We start from the raw sequence: 24792 nt of genomic DNA, 5'->3' as shown, positions 1-24792 counted from the left end.
TTGATTGCTTGTCTCGAGTCTGAAACGTTCTGTGGTATTTTGTTCTTTTCTTCTTCTTTTTTTTTTATTTTTTTTTTATTTTGGTTCTTTTTTTTTTCAAATTTATTTTTAAACCTACTATTGTCATGTTTGTTTAGTACTTTTCACTGTTCACCGTGTATGGTTAGCAGCTTAGAGTTTACTTAATAATATGTTTATGACGGAGTGTTTTAAACACAACCTGCTCTATCCTCTCTAGTATTTTTTTTTTTTTTAAAATTATGCCTTTTCCGCCACGACATCATAAGATATCGTCGCCTAGGCATTCCACTAAAGAATATAGATAACTCATCAAACAAGATGTCTGATGTTAACAGGAATCACCCATGTTGTCCAAGTGAGCAAATTGGGGTTTAATAATCTTGCTCAAGGAAATAATAACGAAAGTGCCTGAAGCGGGTCTCGAACTCAGGTCCTTCCGGGTCACAGGGCAATGCCTTAACAACTCGGCCACTTCGCCCCCCTCACTAGTATAGTCCATTATTAATTATTATTATTATTATTATTATTATTATTATTATTATTATTATTATTATTATTATTATTATTATTATTATTATTATTATTATTATTATTATTATCATTATTGATATTATTATTATTATTATTATTATTATTATTATTATTATTATTATTATTATTATTATTATTATTATTATCATTATTAATATTATTATTATTATTATTATTATTATTATTATTATTATTAATTATTATTATCATTATTATTATTATTATTATTATTATTATTATTATTATTATTATTATTATCATTAAGGAAATGCTATATGCCCCTGTGAATCTGTCTTTAAATGCTGCCATACACAATTTTACGATAAAGAAAACGCAATATTATTTATATTTTGTAAGGTGCATTGTACGAGTGAGTATTTAGAATGTGTAAGATTCGTATGCGATATTAATGTATAGTATTAGTTTACATACGTATCTATCTGTGCGGCTATGTGGTCTTGCGGTATGACACTCGCTTTCGGATAGGAAGGTCCTGGGTTCGAGCCTCACGCTCGGCGCATAGTTGAGTCCTTGGAAAAGGCTCTTTACTCACTTTCTCTCACCGTACTCAGATGTAAAATGAGTACCTGGCCGGTAACAGCGTTGTCTTTGTCCGAAAAATTGCAATATCGCCTAACAGGCGGCATGTCCCGTCCTACATGTTAAATGTTGCTGTTGACCAGGGACCCCTTGGAAAGCGCTTTGAGCAGATTTATTAGTGGATATTGCTCTATATAAAGCTCAATATTTTTTTTAATGTCATATGTCTATAGGAGAGGTAGACCCTGAATATGTGTCTTCCAGTCAGTGCCACCAGACGTCCTCCAAGGAAAGCTCCACCACTAGTCTCTCAGAAGGCTCCGGCACGGGACCCGTTGATGACCCGGGTACCTACTGTGACATGACGGAAACACAGAGGCTCAGAAAACCGTTACTGGGTAAGGAAATTATAGACTTCAACACTTAGTTTTGACGTCACTTCCCTCATAATGACGCACAGTAACTTAGTAACTGGTTCTAAACTATCGGAACAGTGGCGAACGCCCTTTTGAAATAATACTTCTCCGACGAGCATAAAAGTGTATCCAGACGAGAAAAACATTATAAATCTGATCGTGTTTTGACTTTTATACATTCTTATCACATGACATTTGAACAAGTTCTAGCCAGCACGAAGAATAAAAAGTACCGATTTTTTTTTTTTTTTTTTGTTTAGAACCAAGCTGCTCATTACTGGGCGGACGTGACATCGGACTATTGAATCCTATTGGATTGATGGACTTCTGAATATAATGTATAAATATGTTGCTGCTTGAAGACCGGAGGAATAGGGAATGAGATTAGCGGAAGAGTAGCGTCCCTTGATTGGACGTCACCGGTGGAGAAGTTATTTGTAAATAAACCTACTACAAGCCAAGCGCTCCAAACACAAATTTTATTATTCATATTTCTGTACAAAAAATGCATAACGTTGATTATGATATGCATTTTTGTACAGAAATATGAATAATAATTTATTTTTTTTTATTTGGAGCGCTTGGCTTGTAGTTGGTTTGTTTACAAATAACTTCTCCACCGGTGACATCCAATCAGGGGACGCTACTCTTCCGCTAATCTCATTCCCTATAGATAACAATGATAAAGAGTAATAGAAGCCTCAATTTAATTTACAAACACAGATAATGTAAACGTTTAGGGTTTCCCCTTTGTCAACAACAACAAAAAAATACAATGCATGAAACATTCTCATTCTATTTAAGTGTCTCATTCATCATGTTTTGTTGACAAAGAGGAGACCCGAAACACAGCATCTGTCTTTGCTACTTAGATTGAAGTTCTGCTGTATTCTATTATTGCTAATTAAGATTTTAATATTAAGACATGTATCCCAGGTGCATACTGCCGTTTTATTAAAGAACGCCGTATGTGCTATTTGGTTAACACTGCATATACTGTGTTTTTAAACGCAACGGCAGCACAGTGTCCATATAGACTTAGTATTTGTTTTTTAAAAAGAAGAGTGGGTGCGAATGCTAGAGTAAATCCATATAGTCCTGCTTATTTTGCCTTTTTTTCAAAATTATGCTCGTAAACAAAATAAATAAATCAGCGAAGTGCTTTCACACAATATACCTACTTATTAAATGACTAAACAAGATATTAAAATTAACCTTTTATTTTAGTCACCTAAATACTAAGAATAAAGAGAAGAGCCGCTAGACCTGACCATACCAAGCTCCTAAAAAAAACGGCTGAGGACGTCGGGTGCTTGGTATGGGTAGGTCTAGCGGCTCTTCTCTTTATTCTTAGTAAATTCTCCGTGCCATACGTCTTTATCCGGAAGACGGCAGAGGACGGCAGTGTCGGGTCGTCGGAGTCAGTCTCCGGTGTGGGTTAGCCCTTTGTGCAGGAGTGATGACTATTAACGCTCTCCTTACCGACCATTTTCAGTATTTTCCCGAGATGGCAGGCTTACCCAGCTGAAAAATTGATTTTTAAACTCAAACAAGCTCTCTACAAAACAACGTTATGTTCTTTTTAATTAAACAAAGATCATTCTTCAATGTTTGCGATGTACAAAATAAATCTGAATAAGAAAAAAAAAAGTTCTATTGTGTCGTAACAAATGTGACGATTTTGCTGTAGGTGGTAAGGGGAGGGTTAAGGCACAACATGATTGTAAAAGAAAACGTTTATAAATAATTTATGCGGAACCAGATTTCATCTTTTTCAAAGCTATCCTGTACCATAAACACTTCTAACAATAACAATAATAATATTATTACGAGTGCAGTAAAGATGATTTGTTTATTTTAAAAATCCCAAATTTAATTGAAAAAATAACAAAACATTTAATCGTTGATGTCTGCAAACAGATCGTATTCTTCTAAAGCCATCCTGTATCATACAGACTTCTAACACGAATATTATTATAAAGAGTGCAGTAAATACGATTTATTTATTTTAAAATCCCAAATATGATTGAAAAAATAACAAAACGTTCAATCGTTGATGTCTGCAAACAGATTGAATTCTTCTCAAGCAATCCTGTATCATAAAGACTTCTAACACTAATATTATTAAGAGTGCAGTAAAAATGATTCGTTTGTTTTTTAAATACCCAAATATGATTGAAAAATCAAAACGTTTATTCGTTGATGTCTGCATGCAAACAGATCGAATTCTTCTAAAGCCCAGGGCTATGTCCGAATCGTCTTTGTTCGGAGAGAAAACCCTTGATAAGATCAAGAGTGAGTTACGACATATTATAAATGCACGTTTTGGGTTTAGGGTTTTCTACATGTGCGTATTTCCGAGTCTGATATACCAAATTGTTGTCATGCCATTCTTTGTGGTGCATACAAAAAAAAAAGAAAAAAAATTAAACAAAACAAAACAAAACAAAAAACACCACCAAAAAATAAAGAATAAATAAAGTAACACACAGTCTTTCAACCCGAGACAAAATTTTCTATTTTACTAAATGATAAAAAGCTCATATTATTTTCCATTAGGATATCAGACTTGTAAATATTATGGACTGTGGGTCATGAGGTGAGAACGGGGTTAACACTAGAATCTGTGTTTTGCTTGGAATTGATGAAACAGATTAATTTGTTAAAATTGGGGAAAAGCAGGCTCAGGGTTGTCAGTTTGGCGTTTTTATGTCAAATTCCAAAAACATGTCTTTATTTCACCCCCCCCCCCCTCTCCTTTTTATGTAGCTGTTCGTATTCTTTCTTTTTATTTCTTTTTATGTTTGGAATTTTAGACCATTTTACATGTTTTCTGTTACTTGTTTGATACACATTTTGCATGAAAACCAAATTAAATATTTCTTTTTTAAAGTTTAAAATATTTTTTAAAAACCACTCTGCCAACCCTGAGCAGTCATTGGTGCAAAATCAAAATCTGAAAGAGTGTGTATTATAGTAGCCTTCGTACACTCATTGTCATGTCACAATAAATAGAAGTGTAAGGACCAACAAAAGTAATCTAACAGTGAGTTTTATCTATTACATTGCTCGAACGTTGGTCATGGTTCTATGTTCTTTGGTGGCTGGCGTTTAAGTTTTGTTTCCCATTTGCTTATATTTTGATTTTTTTTTTTTGGTTGTTGCTTTTGATTGGTTGGTAAATTTAGTTATTACTGGCATGAATTGCAATTACTTACACTTACTAACTTGCATTTGATTAAATCATTCGATTATCTTAAATACAAAACGAAGTGGTAAGTAGGATGGAGATAGTCACTTCAAGCAATCGATGTCGTCGTGTTATAGCAGTTGTTTCTTTAAAAAAATTAAGCTTTATATAGCGCATTATCCACTAAATGTGCTCAATGCGCTTTACAAGGGGTCTCTGGTCAACAGCAACATTTAACATGTAGGACGGGACATGTCCTGTGTCTTGAACTTGATGTACACCATAATTTATGGTTAAAAAACAGCAAAGAAAACAGAAAAATACAGAGTATTTATATAGCGCAATATCCACTAAATGTACTCAAAGCGCTTTACAAGGTGTCACTGACATACAGCCACACGTTACATATAGAACGAGACATGACATCTGTTAGGGGATAATACAATTTTCTTTCCTGGCAGAGACAACGTTGTTAACGGCCAGGTATTCATTTTGCACCTGAGTACGGTGAGAGGATGTGAGGAGTAAAGAGCCGTTTCCAAGGACTCAACTACGCGCCTTGCGAGACTCGAACCCAGGACCTTCCGATCCGAAAGCGAGTGTCATACCACAAGGCCACATAGCCGATTTAAGGGTTCGAGTTTTACCTATTTGGTGCAATTACTCACATCGCCGAAACCCGCCGATAACCATAGTCTTAGGTTCACTCCCGACTGGTGTACACTTCCCTCAGTCTCAGGATCACTCCCCACTATTGTCTACTTTCCATAACTTTGCCGGATATTGTCGGGTTTCACAAGATACATATATATATATATTAGATTTTATACTAATATAATATGTATTTTGTGTTTACTTGAAAAAGGCCAAAGGCCGAAACGTCGTTTGTTTTGTGTTGTTCATTCATGAGTCAGATTTACTCCCTTTATCTTTATCTCCAAAGAGGGAAGAGGGTGTTATGATAAAATTAAGTAACAATATGAACATATTATAATATAACATAAGTTAGCAATTATTAGCAATTAGGTTGTACTGTCGCATCCAGGATGTTTATATTCATTTCTCTTCTCAAACTTTTCTTTTTGGCTCAAAGCCAAACTTATCCAGATTTTTTTTTTTAATAAAAAGAATTTAATTATGCCCCTTGTTTCAGGGACAAATTGGTTACTCTTCGTATCAGACAATGCATGCAATATTGATTTATCAGTGATTTCAATTATATAAATGATAATGATGATGATGATGATGATGATGATGATGATGATGATGATGATGATGATGATGATGATGATAATAATAATGATAATAATAGTATTAAAAATGATAACAATAATAATGATAACAATATTAATGATAATAATAATAATAATAATAATAATAATAATATAATAATAATAATAATAATAATAATAATAATAATAATAATAATAATAATAATATTAAACATGATAACAATAATAATAAGAATATGTACTATAACTTGTCAACTAACAATAAAATGTTGGTAAATGCTTTTAAAAAATATCCTGTAGCTCACGATACGATACAAAGATTCATTGAGGGTTAAATTAATCTAAATACTTGGAACTTACATGCTTCCATCTCCCGTTGTGATGAATAAAATTATCAAAATATCTTCTCCATGTTGCCCTGTTGGCTGTAGTATGATGATGATGATGATGATGATGATGATGATGATGATGATATGATAATGATGATGATGATATGATAATGATGATGATGATGATGATGATGATGATATGATGATGATATGATAATGATGATGATGATGATGATGATGATGATGATTATGATTATGATGATGATGATGATGATGATGATGATGATGATGGATGGATGATGATTGTGATGATGATGATGATGATGATGATGATGGTGATGATTTGGATGATGATGATGATGATGAGATGATGATGATGATGATGATGATATGATGATGATGATGATGATGTGATGATTGATGATGATGATGATGATGATGATGATGATGATGATGATGATGATTGATGATGATGATGATGATGATGATGATGATGATGATGATGATGATGATGATGATGATTGGATGATGATGTGATGTGGGTGATGTATGAATGATGTGATGATGATGATGATGATGATGATGATGATGTGATGATTCGAGATGTATGATGAAATGATAGATGATGATGATGATGATGATGATGATGATGATGATGACAAATATGAAAATGATAATAAACAGGCACTTATGAAAAAGCAGTAAATGGAGAGTAATCAAATGACAAAGAATGAAAAAGGAGTCTGTTTTTTTATTTTCATCTTGGATTTTGTATCTATTTATAGACGTGACTCGACCCAAGAGATCTCTTTCCGGCCACAGCCCCTCACGAGCTCCAGTTCGGAGTCACAGTGACCGCTGCGACGATGTCATGAGTCGTGGCAGATACCCACAGCGACCACTACCCAAGGTATGTTTAACAGTGACAACATCTTCTGTCAATCGTTTTGATATCGTTTTATGGGACAGAGTGGCTCAGCAGAACGGTCTTTGCTTCCTACCCTTTCCTCAATTAAATACAAAATAAAAATTGAGCTTTTATATAGCGCAATATCAATTTGGAAATAAATAAATAAATAATCAAATAAATAAATAAATAAATAAATAGATGATATAAAAATACACAACTAAGTGGCTTACAATGTAAAATTAAAATTCTAAGATAAAGCAATAAAATTATGTGAACTAATTGAATACATTATGAAATAGCTTAAAGTAGCTGTAGATAAGAATTATATGACGGTACAACAACAATCCGCTGGTGGATGTTATGAGTTATTTTGTTATATTCTTTAACTAAACGCAATGCATCAATACAAATTGGTTAACTCACTCCACCCTAACATCGACTATATCCGTAGTTAACCCTGGGTTACTTTTACTTTTACCCCATGCCTATTTATTACATGTTTCTGAGACAAATTATAGGCGTAGTATCAAAGCTAATGTTCTTAATTTTTACATGTTACTGGTAGTTTAATGCCTATCTCTGTACATGCTCATTTTTAATACATTTGTTTCCAATTTTGAAAAGTAGCAACAAAATCTCTAGGATTGAGTGAGTTAATACAATTCTGTTTCTCCAGAGACCCGACAGCCCAACTGAGGATGACAAAGAGGAGACATACTCCAACCCTGAAGACTCGCCTCGATCCAACCACAGCTCACCAACGTCACAGAAGGCGCTCAAACGTCTGGGCATCACAGAAGAAGAAGCTTCGTCTAGATTTAGCATAGTCGATCCAAAAATTGCTGCGTGAATATTTTTTTTTTTTTTTTTGGTTTTAAATATAGACATCTTCAATGGTTTGTAAAAAATTGAGTGTATTCCTCTGAGTTGGAACCTGTGCTCGTTTCTGGATGAGACTTTTAGGTGATCTCAAACTAAGTAGGTACACTGATAGTGCGCTCTTGCAATCTACTTCTGTTCCATATTTGAACCCTTCCGTTATGCCTTTTTTCTTTTCTTGAGTGTTTTTCATAACTTTTTTACTCCCCCATTTACTCGGTTTTTACTTGCGCTGAAATGACCTAAATGAAAATGTGTCGCAAGCGCCGTAAAAGCCTTAACAACAAACAAACAAAACGAAACTAAAGCTATTATCTTCAATTTTTTAAAAAGATTAATGTAAACAAAAACAAGTTTCATATTTGTGACCCGTCGTCTCAAAACGGTATTATATCGGAACGAACCAAATGCTTAAAAGCCGAATTAAATGTTAAACTGGTCAAAAATTTAAATTGTTGGCATTCGCACCCTAAAATAAGGTATCCATTCTTCTCAATAAAACATACAAACTCAACACAAGTCTGATACTTCTGGCTATAAATTCAATTTTCAACATCTTAATCATCCCGACTTACTACCGTTTTGAGGTGAAGGGTCACATTTTGGCCTATAAAATTTAAGTTTAGCGTCCCCATCACTCCGACGTATCTTACTAATTATCGGTTTGAGTTTTTGGGTTACGTTTAAAACTTCACACCAAACAAACACAGAAATATATTTTTTATCACTCAAACGCAATATCTAGCAATAAAGTTCTTGCGATACATAATTTCTTTAGCAAAACATACTCTACAACTCGGGAAAGCGTGGCTCAGCGGTACGGTCTTCGCTTCGTACCCGAAAGGTACCAAGTTCGATTACCCGCTGCGCTGTGTGGCCTTGAGCAAGTCACCTCGCCCTAGCTCAGTTTGCGGCGCTGCACTGCGGCTGACGCCTGGGTTATTCCAGTCTTCCCTTGGAATAGACCCTAGAGACAAATTTCCCCTTTGGGATGAATAAAGAGAATATAATATTTTATTGAATTTATTTAACACTCTGTCATTTTCTTTAAATTTTATGATGTACAAGTGAAATTTGAATAAGAACAATGTTGGTTGTATCGTAACGAATGTGACGATTTTCCTATAGTTGGTAAGGAGAGGGTTAACTCATGATTTAAACTTGATGTCATTCATTTTTTATGCTCCAGAGCTGCCAATTTCTACTCTGCCACCTGTCCACCGGGTACGTTAAGGAAGAAACTTTTTGATGAAGAAGACAGATTGTCAGTCAGTAGCAACTGTGATAGCAACAGTGATATTATTGTACGTATTCCTTGTGTTATTTTACTATATCACCATCATCATCATCATCATCATCTTCATCATCATCATCATCATCATCTTCATCATCATCATCATCATCATCATCATCATCATCAGTAGCAGCAGTAGCGTTAGCATCATTATCATTATCGTCATTGGCGTCATCATCATCAATCATCATCACCATTACCATTATCATCATCATCATCTTCATCACCATCATGTAGTCGTCGTCATCATCGTCTCTTTATCATTATCACAATCATCATCATTATCATCGTCGTCGTTATCACCAGCATCATCATCATCATCATCATCATCACTACCACCACTACCAACAACAACAACAACAACAACAACAACAACAACAACAACAACAACAACAACACAAATTCCATCTTCACACTTCTGCCACTTCAATATCATCTCTGCCATCATCATTATCATATCATCGTCATCATCATCATCATCATCACTACCACCACTATCAGCAGCAGCAGCAACAACAACAACAACACACAAATTTCATCTTCACTTCTATCACTTCAAAAAAAAAATACAAAAAAAATCAACAGCAACAACAACAACAACAACAACAACAACAAAAACCCCAAAAAACCCACCTAATATTCATATTTTAACACATTCCTCAGGGTTGGAACACATCAGCTGACAGCAAGCGGGGACATCCAAAAGTCAAAGAAAAGCTGAGAGGTTTCTTCCAGAAACTGACAGTAAATAAAAAGTCACGAAATCCACTCGACCTGCCTGGACTTGTAAGTTAATTTTTTTTCCTCTTGAAAAAAATGCTAAAACATTGGAAAAAAATGCTAAAACATTGGAAAAAAATGCTAAAACATTGGAAAAAAATGCTAAAACATAATATGTACGTGACCACTCGACTCAAAACAGTATTATGTCGAGGTGAACGATGTTTTTAAAACTGCAGAGATTGGGTAGCTGGGTCTGTTAGATCTGGCGGAAAGTGCTTTGTGATAGACTAGCGTCCTATCGAAAGGCGAGCAAGCAAATATAATTTCACGTTTCACCCTATAGAAACTGGGATGAACTCCAGTTCCATAGGCTTTGAATGACATTTTGGGACCGTTTGAGGTGATGGATCGAAAACACTTATTTTAACTCTTTCAGCGCTGAGGCCATATTCGCATTTCCGTCACAAAATGGCTGACAGACACCTGATTGAGGCAGTATGAGAATGACAAGCTAAGACAAAGCGACATTCGAATTCGGCGCAAAATCTCAATTAAAATAACAACTAGTCAAGTTGAAAAAGTATGAAATTTGAGAAAAGTTGCTGGATACCTTTCCCATACATCTGACCATAACTTCATGAAAAATCACCCGATTTTCTTCAAATAAAGATCAAAATGCTCTGGGGAGCATATTCTTTCAGAGAATGAAAAAAAAATGCAAATCCAAAATTTTCACCTTCCTACTGATGATCTGTATCTGTATGGTTGGCGCTGAAGAAACCAATCGTCTGGTTGTATTTCATCGGCGTCCTCATTGGGCGCGGGCCTATGTCAGTCGCACCTTGAAATCGTTTAGGTGTGGTGCCATGATGACCAGTTCATCCAGCCCATTCCACTCCGAGATAGTTCTGATGAAGAAATAATGTCATGCACTGACACAAGTATTCAAACTTTAGTACTCATATCTCCTTTTCCATTTCAGAAGAACACGGGTGCAAAGGCTAGAAGAGGAAGTGAGCCCACAACTTCCACGAAAGTCTACACAAAGGCCAGAAACCGCCATACAGGTAAGGAGAGAAATCATGATAAAAAGACAATATTATACTGCGCATGCTCATTTGATTTTACTACGTTCAATACACTCCATAATGCTAAATTAATATTATATTAAATGTCGCTATTAATGATTAATTCTATATGTATATATTTCTATGCATTTACATATAGTTCAAACTAGGGGTCATAAGAACAACATAATTCTTTTTTTTTTTTGAATGAATAAAGTATATTATTATTATCGTCGTCATCATCATCATCATCATCATCATCATCATCATCATCATCATCATCATCATCATCATCATCATTATTATTATTATTATTATTATTATTATTATTATTATTATTATTATTATTATTATTGTTATTATTATTATTATCATTATTATTATTATTATTATTATTATTATTATTATTATTATTATTATTATTATTATTATTATTATTATTAACTGCCGTACCCTGGAGAACTCTGTATTTTAAAAATTGGCCTGAAACCTCGTCCTTCAATATTGAACGACTTTTAATGACCGACATCTTGGCAAAAACTGTGGAAGAACAGAAGATCCAAGATAGACAACTGTATACTATCACTTGCATATTATATCAAAAGAGAGAGAGAGAGTGAATGAGAGAGAGAGAGAGAGAGAGAGAGAGAGAGAGAGAGAGAGAGAGAGAGAGAGAGAGAGAATACGTAGGAGTGAAATATCTGTTCAATGTTACTGTTATCATTTAACGTTATAACAAGTGTTAACTAAATGACAAATTGCCATATTTTGGACAATAAAGATCTATTATTATTATTATTATTATTATTATTATTATTATTATTATTATTATTTTATTATTATTATTATTATTATTATTATTAATTATTATTATTATTATTATTATTATTATTATTATTATTATTATTATTATTATTTTATTATTTATTATTATTATTATTATTATTATTATTATTATTATTATTATTATTATTATTATTATTATTATTATTATTATTATTATTATTATTATTATTATTATTATTATTATATTATTATTATTATTATTATTATTATTATTATTATTATTATTATTAAATCTAATAGCATTTTAAATGAATCAAACTATTATATCAGATTCAGGTAAGAGCCACAGTTTCGATGAAGAAAGAGACAGTGGAAGTTATAGTGATGAAGAGAAAAATGAAAACGTGAGGGTTTTCAAAGAGAGAAGCAAACCAATGGTAAGTCAGTAAGGTCGCGGGTTCGAGCCTCCATCGCCGCCGCCGCCGCGAAATTTTTATTCTCTATTGTCTCTATTTTGTGTGTGTTGAACACGTGACCTCAAGAAATCAGGGAGAGAAGGCTCTAATAAGACTAAGGTTAGAAGCGATCTTTTTGGGATCGTGGATAGCTCATACGGTAGAGTCACGATCTCCCCGGTCAGGTGGAGTTGTCGTACCAGTAAGGTCGCGGGTTCGGGCCCCCATCACCGCCGCGGTCACTCTATTGTCTTCAGGCACTTTCCTACTCACTTGATTTCTTGTTGTTTTAAGTCAGACTATCCTTTGACCATTTTTGACACGTTAAGCTCATACTATTCTATTCGGAAGGTTATTTTCGTTTTAGAAGGTCAAAGGTCAACTAGACCAACATACTTTGAGCCATTTATGGTAGCTATTATATAGGAGGAACAAAGTTGACGTCACTCAGCTCTTTATTATTGTTTTTAGATAGCCAATTTTATCATTCGTACTCACTAAATTCTATCGATGTCTATAGATAGAATGCGCTTGGCCAAGGAGTTCACAACATTGCCATCCGGAAGTATAAAGGACCAACACACAAACTCTGTGTAACCATGAACGTTTATAGTCAGGTTAATACAGTTTAGTGAGAACAACTCACAAACGCGGATGGCAAAAACAATAACAAAGGCCTGAGTGACGTCATCTGCATACTATCTATAAAAACGCTCAAGGTTACACATAGTTTCGTGTGTTGGTACGTTATATCCGGCTGGGGGATGATGTGAGTATTTTACCAAAACGCATAGCATCATCAGCATGCTCTCTGCAAGAACCAGGAAAAATAAAACCCCGAACAATCTCAGTCCAGAACAAAGACAGAGAGAGGCATGGAAAGGGAAAACATTTATGTATCATCATCATCACCATTGCCTTTTTCACCCTGGATCAGGGTATAGGCCACAGACAAACAGTTTCCATCCTTCTCTATCCCGAGCTAACTTTTTTTTATCTCATTCCAGGTCTTACCACTTCTCTATATATCAGCTTCTTTAATTCTTCTCCATGTTCCTCGTGGCCTTCCCCTTGATCTTCTGCCCTGGGGGTTCCAGTCCAATACTTTCTTTGTTATAGTGGAGTCGTTCTTTCTAAGCTTGTGTCCAATCCGCCTCCATCGTCTTCTTCCTATTTCCTCTCCCATTGGTTTCTGCTGTGTTCTTTTCCATACTTCTTCATTTATGTATGGGGGATAGAAAACACAGTGAGCGACCTCTTGTCAACCGTGAGAGCAGAGGATCCCACCCAGTGAGATGATGGGTCAATGGCATGACGTAACTATAGTACTCTAGTCGGCCATGGTCATTGGACATGATCTATATTAACTTTCCATGTGCTCGAGGTCATTAGTCACATTGCAAAATGTGCTCAAAGTGACCTAGTATTTTGAACTATCTAACATCACGATTGGTCATTGTGTTCAGCTTGACACATGGGTATGTTTACAACTTTCATAAACAAAGCAGCGTGTTTACATTTGTTCAAAAATGTCCAATCGTTGGACAGCAACAAATCACGTGATTGATGACTCGGTTGGACGAAAACATGAATATAGATAGTATGCGCTTGGCTAAGCTCATAACATTGTCATCCGGAAGTATAACGGACCAACACACAAAACTGTGTGTATCCATGAACATTTACAGTCGGGTTAATACATTTCAGTGAGCATTACTCATAAACGCGGATGGCAAAACACAATAACAAAGACGTGATTGACGTCATCTTCGAACTATCTATAGATCCCTCCCATTTTTTGTCAGTCATTTTATCATGGTCCAAGGTGCTTGATGTTTAAATTCAACTTGCAGACCCGCCAAGTACTACCAAAAACTCATAGAAATACGATTTTTTGGCTCCAGCTACAGAGCTGCATATGTCTCTGTGACTCCATAAATCATGTTGAGAAGAAAAGTCTAGCTTCATAGAATCTATATTCAGGACTTTGGAGTATTTTTGGACCATACCGAGAGCAAATTATTTATTTCTAAAGCTATTTAAAGTGAATTTTTCTCCTTTTTTTTTTTCTCCTTCGATGATGAGAGAGACGCATGCGCAAAACCTCGCTTCCGCGAGGACGAGAGACCATGCATACAACCAACATGACGTTCTCTCTCTAATAACTTTTCCGCCGGTGACGTCACAGACTATGGGTGACGTCCAATCAAGGGATGCTACTCTTCCGCTAATCTCATTCTCAACACGTAATAAAGATTGTTTAAATACTCATCTTTTCCGGGAATTTTTATCCTAGGCAATTTCTTATTGATGAGTAAATTATACGTTTTATTTTTTGATTCCATTTTGTTGAATGTCAATTTCACTTTGTAAAAGGTGCATAGTTAGTGTGTGCGACTGATTGGCTCGGTACGAGTGTGTTTATGGTTTGATAAGTATATTGTAAAGTGCTTTGAGGCTTCGGCGTTTAGCGCTATAAGAACACTTTATTATTATTATTATTATTATTATTATTATTATTATTATTATTATTATTATTACTATTATTATTATTATTATTATTATTATTATTATTTGTTTTTTACATACAAACTCTTCTCTTTTCCAGGCTCGCCGAGTATCCAGAAGAATCGAATATGCCAGGAAAGAGAACTATGCGACAGACGCTCCCCAACTGCCTAATCAACAAACAGAAGACAAGCGGGCAACTTTCAAAAGCTTCATTTTGTGAAGATTCACCTAATTTGTTTACGATACTAAAGTGGTGCGAATGACGATAACAGCTGCAACGTCTGATTACAGAATTGTAATGGGCTCATAATTGAAATGGAAATACTATACACCCAATGCAAAATGTTGTCCATTACAACAAAATCAAATAAAGCCCATTTTTGTGGTTGTTCGTCAGACTTGTATATATGTGGACTTTTAACTCTTTCAGCGCCATTGGCCGCATTGTGCGACCAGAGCAGAATTTGTTCTACTGGCCAATTATGACCACACAAAGCGGCCAATCTTGAAAGGCAAAAATAATAATGTAATTCAATCGTTTCTACAAAAGTACTATCAATTGAACCAATGGTATCATTTCTTTCATAAGAACATTCAATTGGCCCAAGGGGTATTTCAATAGAGATTTTAGATTTTGCGCCGAATTCGAATTTCGCTTTGTCTTAGCTTGTCATTCTCATGCTGCCTCAATCAGGTGTCTGTCAGCCATTTTGTGACGGAAATGCGAATATGGCCTCAGCGCTGAAAGAGTTAATACCGCCAAATGGAACATGACTATATTCCTGTTTTAAACCAGACAATGTAATAATAAAATACAGCCCAATGAGATTTTATTTGTACGGTAACCTATGTCTTATCAGTGTTTATAGAAGTAACGAAATTGACATCACTCGGCTTTTTGTTATTGTTTCCAGGCAACCATTTTGGTTTGGTTATAAGTTTTTGTTTGTCTGTTGCTTTAGGTCTCTTCCAACACAATTGAGGTTATATGAGAGACCGCTGAAACAAAAAAAACAAGCAATCTAACAAAAATAGTACAAATGTAAATCAAAATCTTAACCTAAAGATATCATAAGCTAAATTATAAATAACCAAGAACAAACAGGCAGAAGATTTACAGAAAAAAAATATCCTCTGTCAAAAATACAATCACAAACCAAAGAAGCAGGATAGGCTAGTAAAGAGAAGAAGAAACGACATCACTATCGGATCGTACACCCATGCGAACATCATAGGTATATGATTCAAGGGTGATGCTCCCATCCAACCACCCGCTTATAAGTTTTCACTAAACTACATCAATCAAACTATAAACGTTCAAGGTTACACATAGTTTTGTTTGTTGGTCCGTTATATCCGGTTGACAGATGTTGGATTTATTTTAATTTTACCTAAACGCATAACTTCAATCAAAAGACAAGTACCAGAGTGATTTTGCCTGACTAAATATTTTTTTTAAACCCAGATTAACTTCATTGTGTTCTATGTCAAATTAAACTTTATTCAAATATTTCTAACATCTTATTAATTCCATTTTATAAGCAATATTACAATGTGTACATACATAAAAATACAGTTTAAAACAATTAAATATTCATTAACCGTGATTATTACCAAAGACATATCAGCAATTGTGGAGTCGTCTGTTGAGAAGAATCATATACATAACAAATTCTGAATCAGGACCAAAAAAAAAAAAAAAAAGAAAAAAAAAGAAAGAAAACACACTGTCGAACACACTTATACCAAACACGCTTGCAAGAAATTGATAGAAATAATGAATGCATGTTAATGATCCATCTCTTCTATTATTATTATTATTATTATTATTATTATTATTATTATTATTATTATTATTATTATTATTATTATTATTATTATTATTTAGATGAAAAAAAAAGAAAAAAAGAACAACTAACTAGTTTTGATAAATAATAAATTACCATTATTGTTTAATGGCAGTTGTTCTTTGAATCGATCCTCTACTACAAATTCATTGTAATTAAAATAATAATAAATAAATATGAACATGTATATAGCCCATTCCCATGGACTAACTAACTAAGCTCAATACGCTTCACAAAGTTTTATTTATTCCTCCAGCGGGCTGTATGGAACCATATTTCCATTTCATACAGCACCAGTCGTCTGTTTGACGTCCTTTCTTTAATAAACATCCTAAAATATACTGCCACTGCCTGTAGTGAAATACTCATTCACACCAGAGTCGAGAGGGTAAAACATGTAAAATGCCTTACCCAAGGACACAATATCTAGACCAGAATTGTCCGCGAACACTATCACCCATCCAGTCAATGAACATCCTAAATATAGCTTGACGTTTATGACAAAGACGAGAAACTGTAAAGTAGAGCTACCAAGCCACTCAATGCTGATACAGTAAAAAAATCATAATTACTTTTTTTTTCACGATTTGTTGTAGTTATTTATGTATATTAGTTTACTAATTCTTTGATGATTAAATGAAATATTATATATTGATGATTAAAATATAAGAGGTGCTGGAACATCTCAAAATGAGCCTTTTCACCCTTCATTTGCATATGCATTTTCTTGTAATTTTACATTGATATTATTGGAACATTTGCATATTTTCTCAAACCTGTTGCAATTTATTTATTTATTAATTTTTTTTTTTTTGGTTAAGAGACGGATTTTTAAAATATTTTTTTTTTGGCGGGTTGGCAAGGTAAACAACTGGAGAGAAAAAACTGCCACAAAACGACATTTATTTTTTTCTAACTGTTCTAAACCAAAGAGATAAAGTTTGCCTTAGAAGTAGAGTTACCCCACTTGATAGAACTACTATATTTCTATACTAGACCAACAAATGTTACCAAATGAATTTTTTTTTTTTAAAGCCCAAAAATGGCGCTGATATAACCTTAATGTGTTGCAAGCGCCGTAAAACCCTTAAAAACAAAAAGCCTAAAAAAGCCCTTTTATAGAGCCCAATATCCACTAAATGTGCTCAAATCAAGGTGTCCCAAGACAACAGCAACACCTACCATGTGGGATCATACATCACGCTGGTTAGGGAATACACGGGAATTTTTTTTTAATTAATTAATTTATTTATTTATTTTTATTTTTTTTTAATAGAATCCGCTGTAACCAGTCAGGTAGTCATTTGACACCTGAGTACAGTGAGAGAATTTGTGTAAAGAACTTTTTTTTCCAAGGACTCAACTTTGCACTGCCAAGAGCAGGAGGACTCAAACCCGTGACCTACAGGTCTGAAGGCAATAAGTGTCATACGACATACAAGACAACCACGAAACTTGTACAATGAGTTACTTGTAAAGTATCTTAAATCAGTGTTTATAAAAAAAAAAACAGACAAGTACCAAATCCATTTTTCCTGATTATATTATGACATCAAGAAAACGCCAGATTCTGGGTGGGGATCCTGACCTCTCATAGCGGGCAGGGAGGTACACACTATGTCTTCTATCCCCTTATATCTGTTCTCCGACATGCTTTCTGTCTTTGTCTTGGAATTGGGATTACTTGGTTTTTTTTCTTGGCTTTGGTCGGAGTCCTGGCTGGGAGGGAAACAGTTAAATGTATAGTTATTGTTTTGGGAGATGATATTTTTTTCCTTGTAAATCATCTCTCTGTTATGTATTAGTATATTTGTTATTTTTAAATGTATGATGTATGCATCTGAGTGTATTCCTCTTTGTTGGATTTTGTGCTTGTGTCCGGATGAGACTTATAGGTGATCTCAAACTAAGTACATTGGTGGTATGCTCTTGGAATCTACATCTGATCCCTATTTGTTCCCAGTTCCCCTATGTCTTACTTTCTCTTGGATGCTTCAATTGTAATTCTAGAACTTTTTACTATCCCATTTACTTCCTTTTTACTGGCGCTGATATAACCTAAATGTGTTGCAAGCGCCGTAAAACCCTTAAAAACAAAAAACAAACAAAACGCCAGATTGACTTTAATGTACCAAACTAAACTTTATTTACAATTTCCCACCATCTTATTCATTCCATGTTATTCAGCAATACAATATTATTATTATGTACACATAACGTATCAATACAATGCAAAATAATGAACGTTCAAAAATCCTGCTTACTAATTCGATTCAATAGTCTGATGTCACGTTGCCCAGCAACAGCGGCCATATTGGTTCTAAACAAAGAAAATCATACTTTTTATTCTTCATGCTGGCTAGAAATTTTCATTCCCTATTCATATGCCTTGTGATCAGAATGTGTAAAAGTCAAAATGTGATCAAATTTGTGGGTTTTTTTCCTCTGGAAACGCTTTTATGCTCGCCGGAGAAATATTTCATTCGGGCGTCCGCCATTGTTCCGATAGTTTAGAGCCAGTGTTACTAAGTTACCATGCGTCATTAGGAAGGAAGTGACGTTACGACTATTGAAGAGTATTACTACCAATTACCAACCAGCGATCAAAGAATTGTCTATTTTCTTTACAAATCTTTTCAAGTTGGATATTCAGTTGAAAAAAATATGGGTATAATATTTATTCTAAAATCAACTGATATTCAAATTGAATACCTAATTTTTATGTAGTCTTAGGTTTGATTTACTCGACTCTATGGCTCAATGCAAGACCCCGAGAAACGACATTATAATACAATGATAAAATCAAACGTAAATTTGACGGGGGAAAAAATTGAAATAGCAATTGTGTTGGAAAGAAATACAATAAATGTTTTTATCAGACTAAATATTCAAACTAGGAGTGAAAAAAAAATATAAATGATGAGTGATATTTTCATTACAGTAACTCATTTTTCGAGATCATGTGACTTTTCAGGGTCATACTGAGGCCACTACTGGGTGGGGATCCTGACCTCTCATAGTGGGCAGGGAGGTACATGCTGTGTCTTCTATCCCCCCATACCTGTTTTCCAATTGTTTCAGGTCATTGTCTTGGAATGAGATTACTTAGTTTTGTCCTGACCCTGACAGAGTTCCTTGGCTGGGAGGGAAACAGTCGAATGTATAGTTATAGTTTGGGAGGTGATATTTTTTTTCCTTGCAAATCATTTCTCTGTTATGTGGTTATTTTTTATTTTTAACATATGATTTGTAAACATTTGATTGTGCTCCTCTTAGCGGGGACCTGTGCTTGTGTCAGGATGAGACTTTTAGGGTGATCTCAAACTAAGTACTTTGACAGTGTGCTTTTGGAATCTACATGTTTCCTATTTGAACCAAATTCCATTTGTCTTTCCTTTTCTTGGGTACTTTAATTGTCATTCTAGAACTTTTTACTATTTTATTTTCTTTTTTTTTTTTAAACTGGCGCTGATATGACCTTAAAAACAAAAACAAAACTGAGGCCACTGGGTTGCAAGGTAATGACTGATGCATAGAACCATTGAATTAATTACATTGTTGAACCATTTGTTGTAGATAGGTTTGTTTAGTATATATATATATATATATATATAAATATATATATATATATATATATATATATATATATATATATATATATATATATTGTAATTCTTCCAAATAATGTATAATACATAATAAGAGATGCTGGAACATCTTAAATAAAATTTGGCCTCTAAATGAGTCTTGTTATCGTTATGAATACATTACCTATTAATTTGACTTTGACATTTTTTTCTAAATAATGAATCATCCATTATGCACTCTTCGTTGCATACAATCGTATCCGTATTTATTTCTGTTGATTGTACAAAACCTACTTAAATACATCATGTAAATAATTGCAAAACACTTAAAATCATATGTACAATATTAATGTAAGAAATAATATGTGAACATATGAAAATTGATGTTGTTAATGATAATATTACTATTACAACAGCATAATCAATTTTGTGTATGTAAATCTAATAAAGTTGTTGTGTAAACGATCACTTTAGTTTGTTTCCTCTGCTTTAATGTATTGTTTTTTTTGTTTTGCTTTTAGTGGTTTTAAGGTGGTAGTGAAGAGACCCTTTTAGGTCGCTTCAAAAAAAAAAAAAATGATGATTGAGGGAGAATCGTAGATCTGAAGTCAAAAGCACAAAAGAAAAAGTCAGACAAAGGGAGCATCATGACTCAACGATTCTGTCTTTGCTTTGTACCCGAAAGGTACCGAGTTCTATCACCCGCCGCTGCGCTGTGTGGCCTTGAGCAAGTCACTCCGCCCTTGCTCAATTTGCGGTGCTGCACTGCTGTTGACATCTGGGTTATTCCAGTCTTCCCTTGGAATAGACTCTAGAGACAAATGGTTCAAATAGGGTTCAGATGTAGATTCCAAGTGCACACTATCCAGTGTGACAAAGTGAAAAACCTTGGCACATTCTTAGACTCTGGACTGTCGATGGAGCATCAGGTTAATAATTTGGTTAGATCTCTCTTTTTCCAACTAAAAAAGATTGCTTCCATTAGACGGTTCATATCTGAGGATGTGACCAAGCACCTGGTTGTGTCCCTCGTACTATCGAAATTGGATTATTGTAATGCTCTGTTGTTTGGCGTTTCGCAATACAATCTGAAACGTCTTCAGATTGTCCAAAACAGCGCTGCCAGACTAGTATTTATGAAGCGTAGGTGCGCCTCTGCCAGACCTCTACTTCATGACCTGCATTGGCTGCCTGTTGAGAAAAGAATTAAATTCAAAGCTTGTGTTTTAGTGTATCGTTGTCTTGAAGGTACTGCCCCTTCCTACCTTTCAGAACTAATTGAAAGATATTCAAACCCCGCCCCTTACGTTCGGCCAGTGATTCCACAAAACTAGTTGTCCCTCGAATTCGGAAAAATGCTGGAATGAGATCCTTTTCTCATTTCGGACCCTCTATTTGGAACGCCTTACCGCAGAGCATTCGTGAAAAAGAATCTTTGTCTATTTTTAAACGTTTGCTTAAAACATATTTGTTTCGATTTTAGTAGATGGTATGAGAAGCAAGATAGGTTTGGTTTGTGTTGTGTGTTGTGTTGTGTGTGTGTATGTGTGTGTGTGTGTGTGTGTGCTTGTGTGTGTGAATGAGTATGTTTCAGCCAAAGTAATTTGTAATTTAAGCGCTTAGAGTCTGGTGTCTCGGAGTTATAGTGCTATATAAGTTTTCAGCATTATTATTATTATTATTATTACTTAGTTTGAAATCACTTAAAAGTCTCAGCCAGAGACCAGCACAAGATTCCATTAAGAGGAATACACTCAAATGTTTACAAATCAAATGATTTAAAAAAAAAAAATAATAAGAGAGACATGATTTACAATGAAAAAAATATCTCCCAAAATTATAACTATACATTCGACTGTGTCCCTCCTAGCCAAGGACTCCGGTTAGGGTCAGGACAAAACTAAGTAATCTCATTCCAAAACACAACACAGACAGAAAGCAATTGGAAAACGGGTATAGGGGTATAGAAGACACAGCAAGTACCTCCCTACCCACAATGGGAGGTCAGGAACCCCACCCAGGAAGACACAGCAAGTACCTCCCTACCCACTATGCCATGCTGCCCAAGTTTAAGTAGCTGTTAAGGTAATAAAGTCTGGTGTGAATTGATTAAGATTGGTGATGAGATGGATGGCTGCCTGTGGAGAGAAGAGTTAAACACAATTAACTCTCTCAGCGCCATTGGCCGCACTTTGCGGCCAGAGCAGAATCTGTTCTACTGGCCAATGGCTGCACAGAGTGGCCGGTCTTGAAAGGCAAAAGAAATAATGTAATCCAATCCTACTTTCTACAAAAGTACTATAAATTGAACCAATGGTATCATTCATTTCTTTCATCAAAACATTCAGTTCATAAAACAGAAATAATTTACAGGGGAAAAATATCATCTCACAAAACTAATATCTACTATACACTTGACTGTTTCCCTCCAAACCCAGACTCCAACCAGGACAAATCAAAGATATCTCAATCCAAGACAAGGACAGAAAGCAAACCCAGAAAACAGATATAGGGGGCTATGTTTATGTTTTATGGTTTTAAGGGTTTTACAGCGCTTGCAACACATTTAGGTTATATCAGCGCCGGTAAAAAGGAAGAAAATGGGACAGTAGAAAGTTCTAGAATTACAATTAAAGCAGCCAAGAGAAAGTAAGACAAGGGGGAACTGGGAACAAATAGGGATCAGATGTAGATTCCAAGAGCACACTATCAAAGTACTTAGTTTGAGATCACCTAAAAGTCTCATCCGGCCATATGCACAAAATCCAACAAAGAGGAACACACTCAAATGCTTACATTATACATTAAAAATAACAAATATAATAATACATAACAGAGAGATGATTTACAAGGAAAAAAATATCATCTCCCAAAACAATAACTATGCATTTGACTGTTTCCCTCCCAGCCAGGACTCCGACCAGGGCCAGGAAAAAAACAAGTAATCTCATTCCAAGACAAAGACAGAAAGCATGTTGGAAAACAGATATAAGGGGATAGAAGACACAGTATGTACCCCCCTGCCCACTATGGGAGGTCAGATAGGGGGATAGAAGACACAGCCAGTGACCTCCTGACCTCTATGGGAGGTCAAACAAAAACCCACTGTTATCATATTTATACAATTTTGAAAAAGCCTTTAATAAGTATATACAACAAACGTACTTCAGATCTACAATAATTTGTGACCCCTCGCCTCAAAACGGTATTATGTCGGGATGATGAAGATTCTGAAAATTGAATTTATAGCCAGGAATATCGGAGTTGCGTTGAGATTTATACTTTATTGTGGAGCATGAATATGTTGTATTTTATTGTGCTAATTAGCGATCATTCAAATTTTTGACCAGTTTAACTTTAATTCGACTTAAGAACATCCTAATCATCCCGACATAATACGGTTTTGAGGCGAGGGGTCATGTTTCTCCGACAAATAAAAACAAACATTTTAAAATCATCACAGATAAGAATCATACATATTCTTCATGTTGGAATTCATCAAATTTGAGCTTTCCTCCACGCCATCTCCCTCCTCTGACTTGGTTCACAATTACGCCATTTTAACAATTCGATAACTCTTGTTTCATGACTGATCATAAGGTAAGTAAATGTTTCATTCCTATTTCAAGACAGAGGGGAAGAGAGAGAGAGAGAGAGAGAGAGAGAGAGAGAGAGAGAAGAGAGAGAGAGAGAGAGAGAGCGAGAGAGAGAGAGCGAGAGAGGAGAGAGAGAGAGTGAGAGGAGAGAGAGAGAGCGAGAGAGAGAGAAGAGAGAGAGAGAGAGTGAGAGAGAGAGAGAGAGAGAAGAGAGAGAGAGAGTGAGAGAGAGAGAGAGTGAGAGAGAGAGAGAGAGTGAGAGAGAGAGAGAGAGTGAGAGAGAGAGAGAGAGAGAATAAGTAGGAGTGAAATATCTGTTCAATGTTGTAGTTATCATATCACGTTATAACAAGTGTAACTAAATGACAAATTGCCATATTTATGGACAATAAAGATCTATTATTATTATTATTATTATTATTATTATTATTATTATTATTATTATTATTATTATTATTATTATTATTATTATTATTATTATCTGTCATACTTTGGACAACCACAAAGCCTTGATGAACTATATAGCCTTGTAAATAAAAGTTTTATATTCTGTAAACCAAATGAATAACAAGTCATAAGTCAGATAATTGAACTTCAAGTTTTTGAGATCAGGACATAAACCCAGTTATACAATAATTGAACAATGCATTAAATTTTAAAAAATTAACTTAAAAATCATGCCTTTTGCGCCACGATATCATAAGATATCGTCGCCCAGGCATTCCACGAAGGAATATAGATAACTCATCAAACAAGATGTCTGATATCAACAGGAATCACCCATGTTGTCCAAGTGAGCAAATTGGGGGTTAATAATCTTGCTCAAGGAAAAAAAACGAAAGTGCCTGAAGCGGGGCTCGAACCCGGGTCATCTGGAT

At 34.7% G+C, this 24792-nt stretch overlaps 1 protein-coding gene across 14 annotated transcripts in view; it reads left to right on the top strand.

Moving 5' to 3' along the window:
• Positions 1-16750, top strand: part of LOC144973612 (uncharacterized) — a 76820-nt gene extending 60070 nt beyond the window's left edge. For 7 of the 14 annotated variants that reach the window (XR_013645594.1, XR_013645591.1, XR_013645593.1 and 4 more), the window contains 9 exons: positions 1326-1490; positions 7045-7169; positions 7846-8015; positions 9238-9352; positions 10006-10128; positions 11048-11132; positions 12249-12355; positions 14982-15822; positions 16167-16750. Coding sequence is in view for 7 of the 14 variants with exons in the window: in XM_078916269.1 (XP_078772395.1) it covers positions 1326-1490; positions 7045-7169; positions 7846-8015; positions 9238-9352; positions 10006-10128; positions 11048-11132; positions 12249-12355; positions 14982-15104 (1013 nt within the window). In the remaining 7 variants the exon portion in view is untranslated. Of the gene's footprint in view, positions 1-1325; positions 1491-7044; positions 7170-7845; positions 8016-9237; positions 9353-10005; positions 10129-11047; positions 11133-12248; positions 12356-14981 lie in introns of all 14 variants that reach the window. The other 7 variants (XM_078916269.1, XM_078916264.1, XM_078916268.1 and 4 more) reach the window with 1 other exon arrangement.
• The last annotated feature ends 8042 nt before the right edge of the window (positions 16751-24792 follow it).

The sequence above is a fragment of the Berghia stephanieae genome, chromosome 5 (assembly GCF_034508935.2).
Source record: "Berghia stephanieae isolate SIO BIC M18660-M18661 chromosome 5, UCSD_Bste_1.3, whole genome shotgun sequence".
Taxonomy (NCBI): Eukaryota; Metazoa; Mollusca; class Gastropoda; order Nudibranchia; family Aeolidiidae; genus Berghia; species Berghia stephanieae.
Note: the sequence above shows the minus strand (reverse complement) of the source record. Positions and strands in the feature narration are given on the sequence as shown.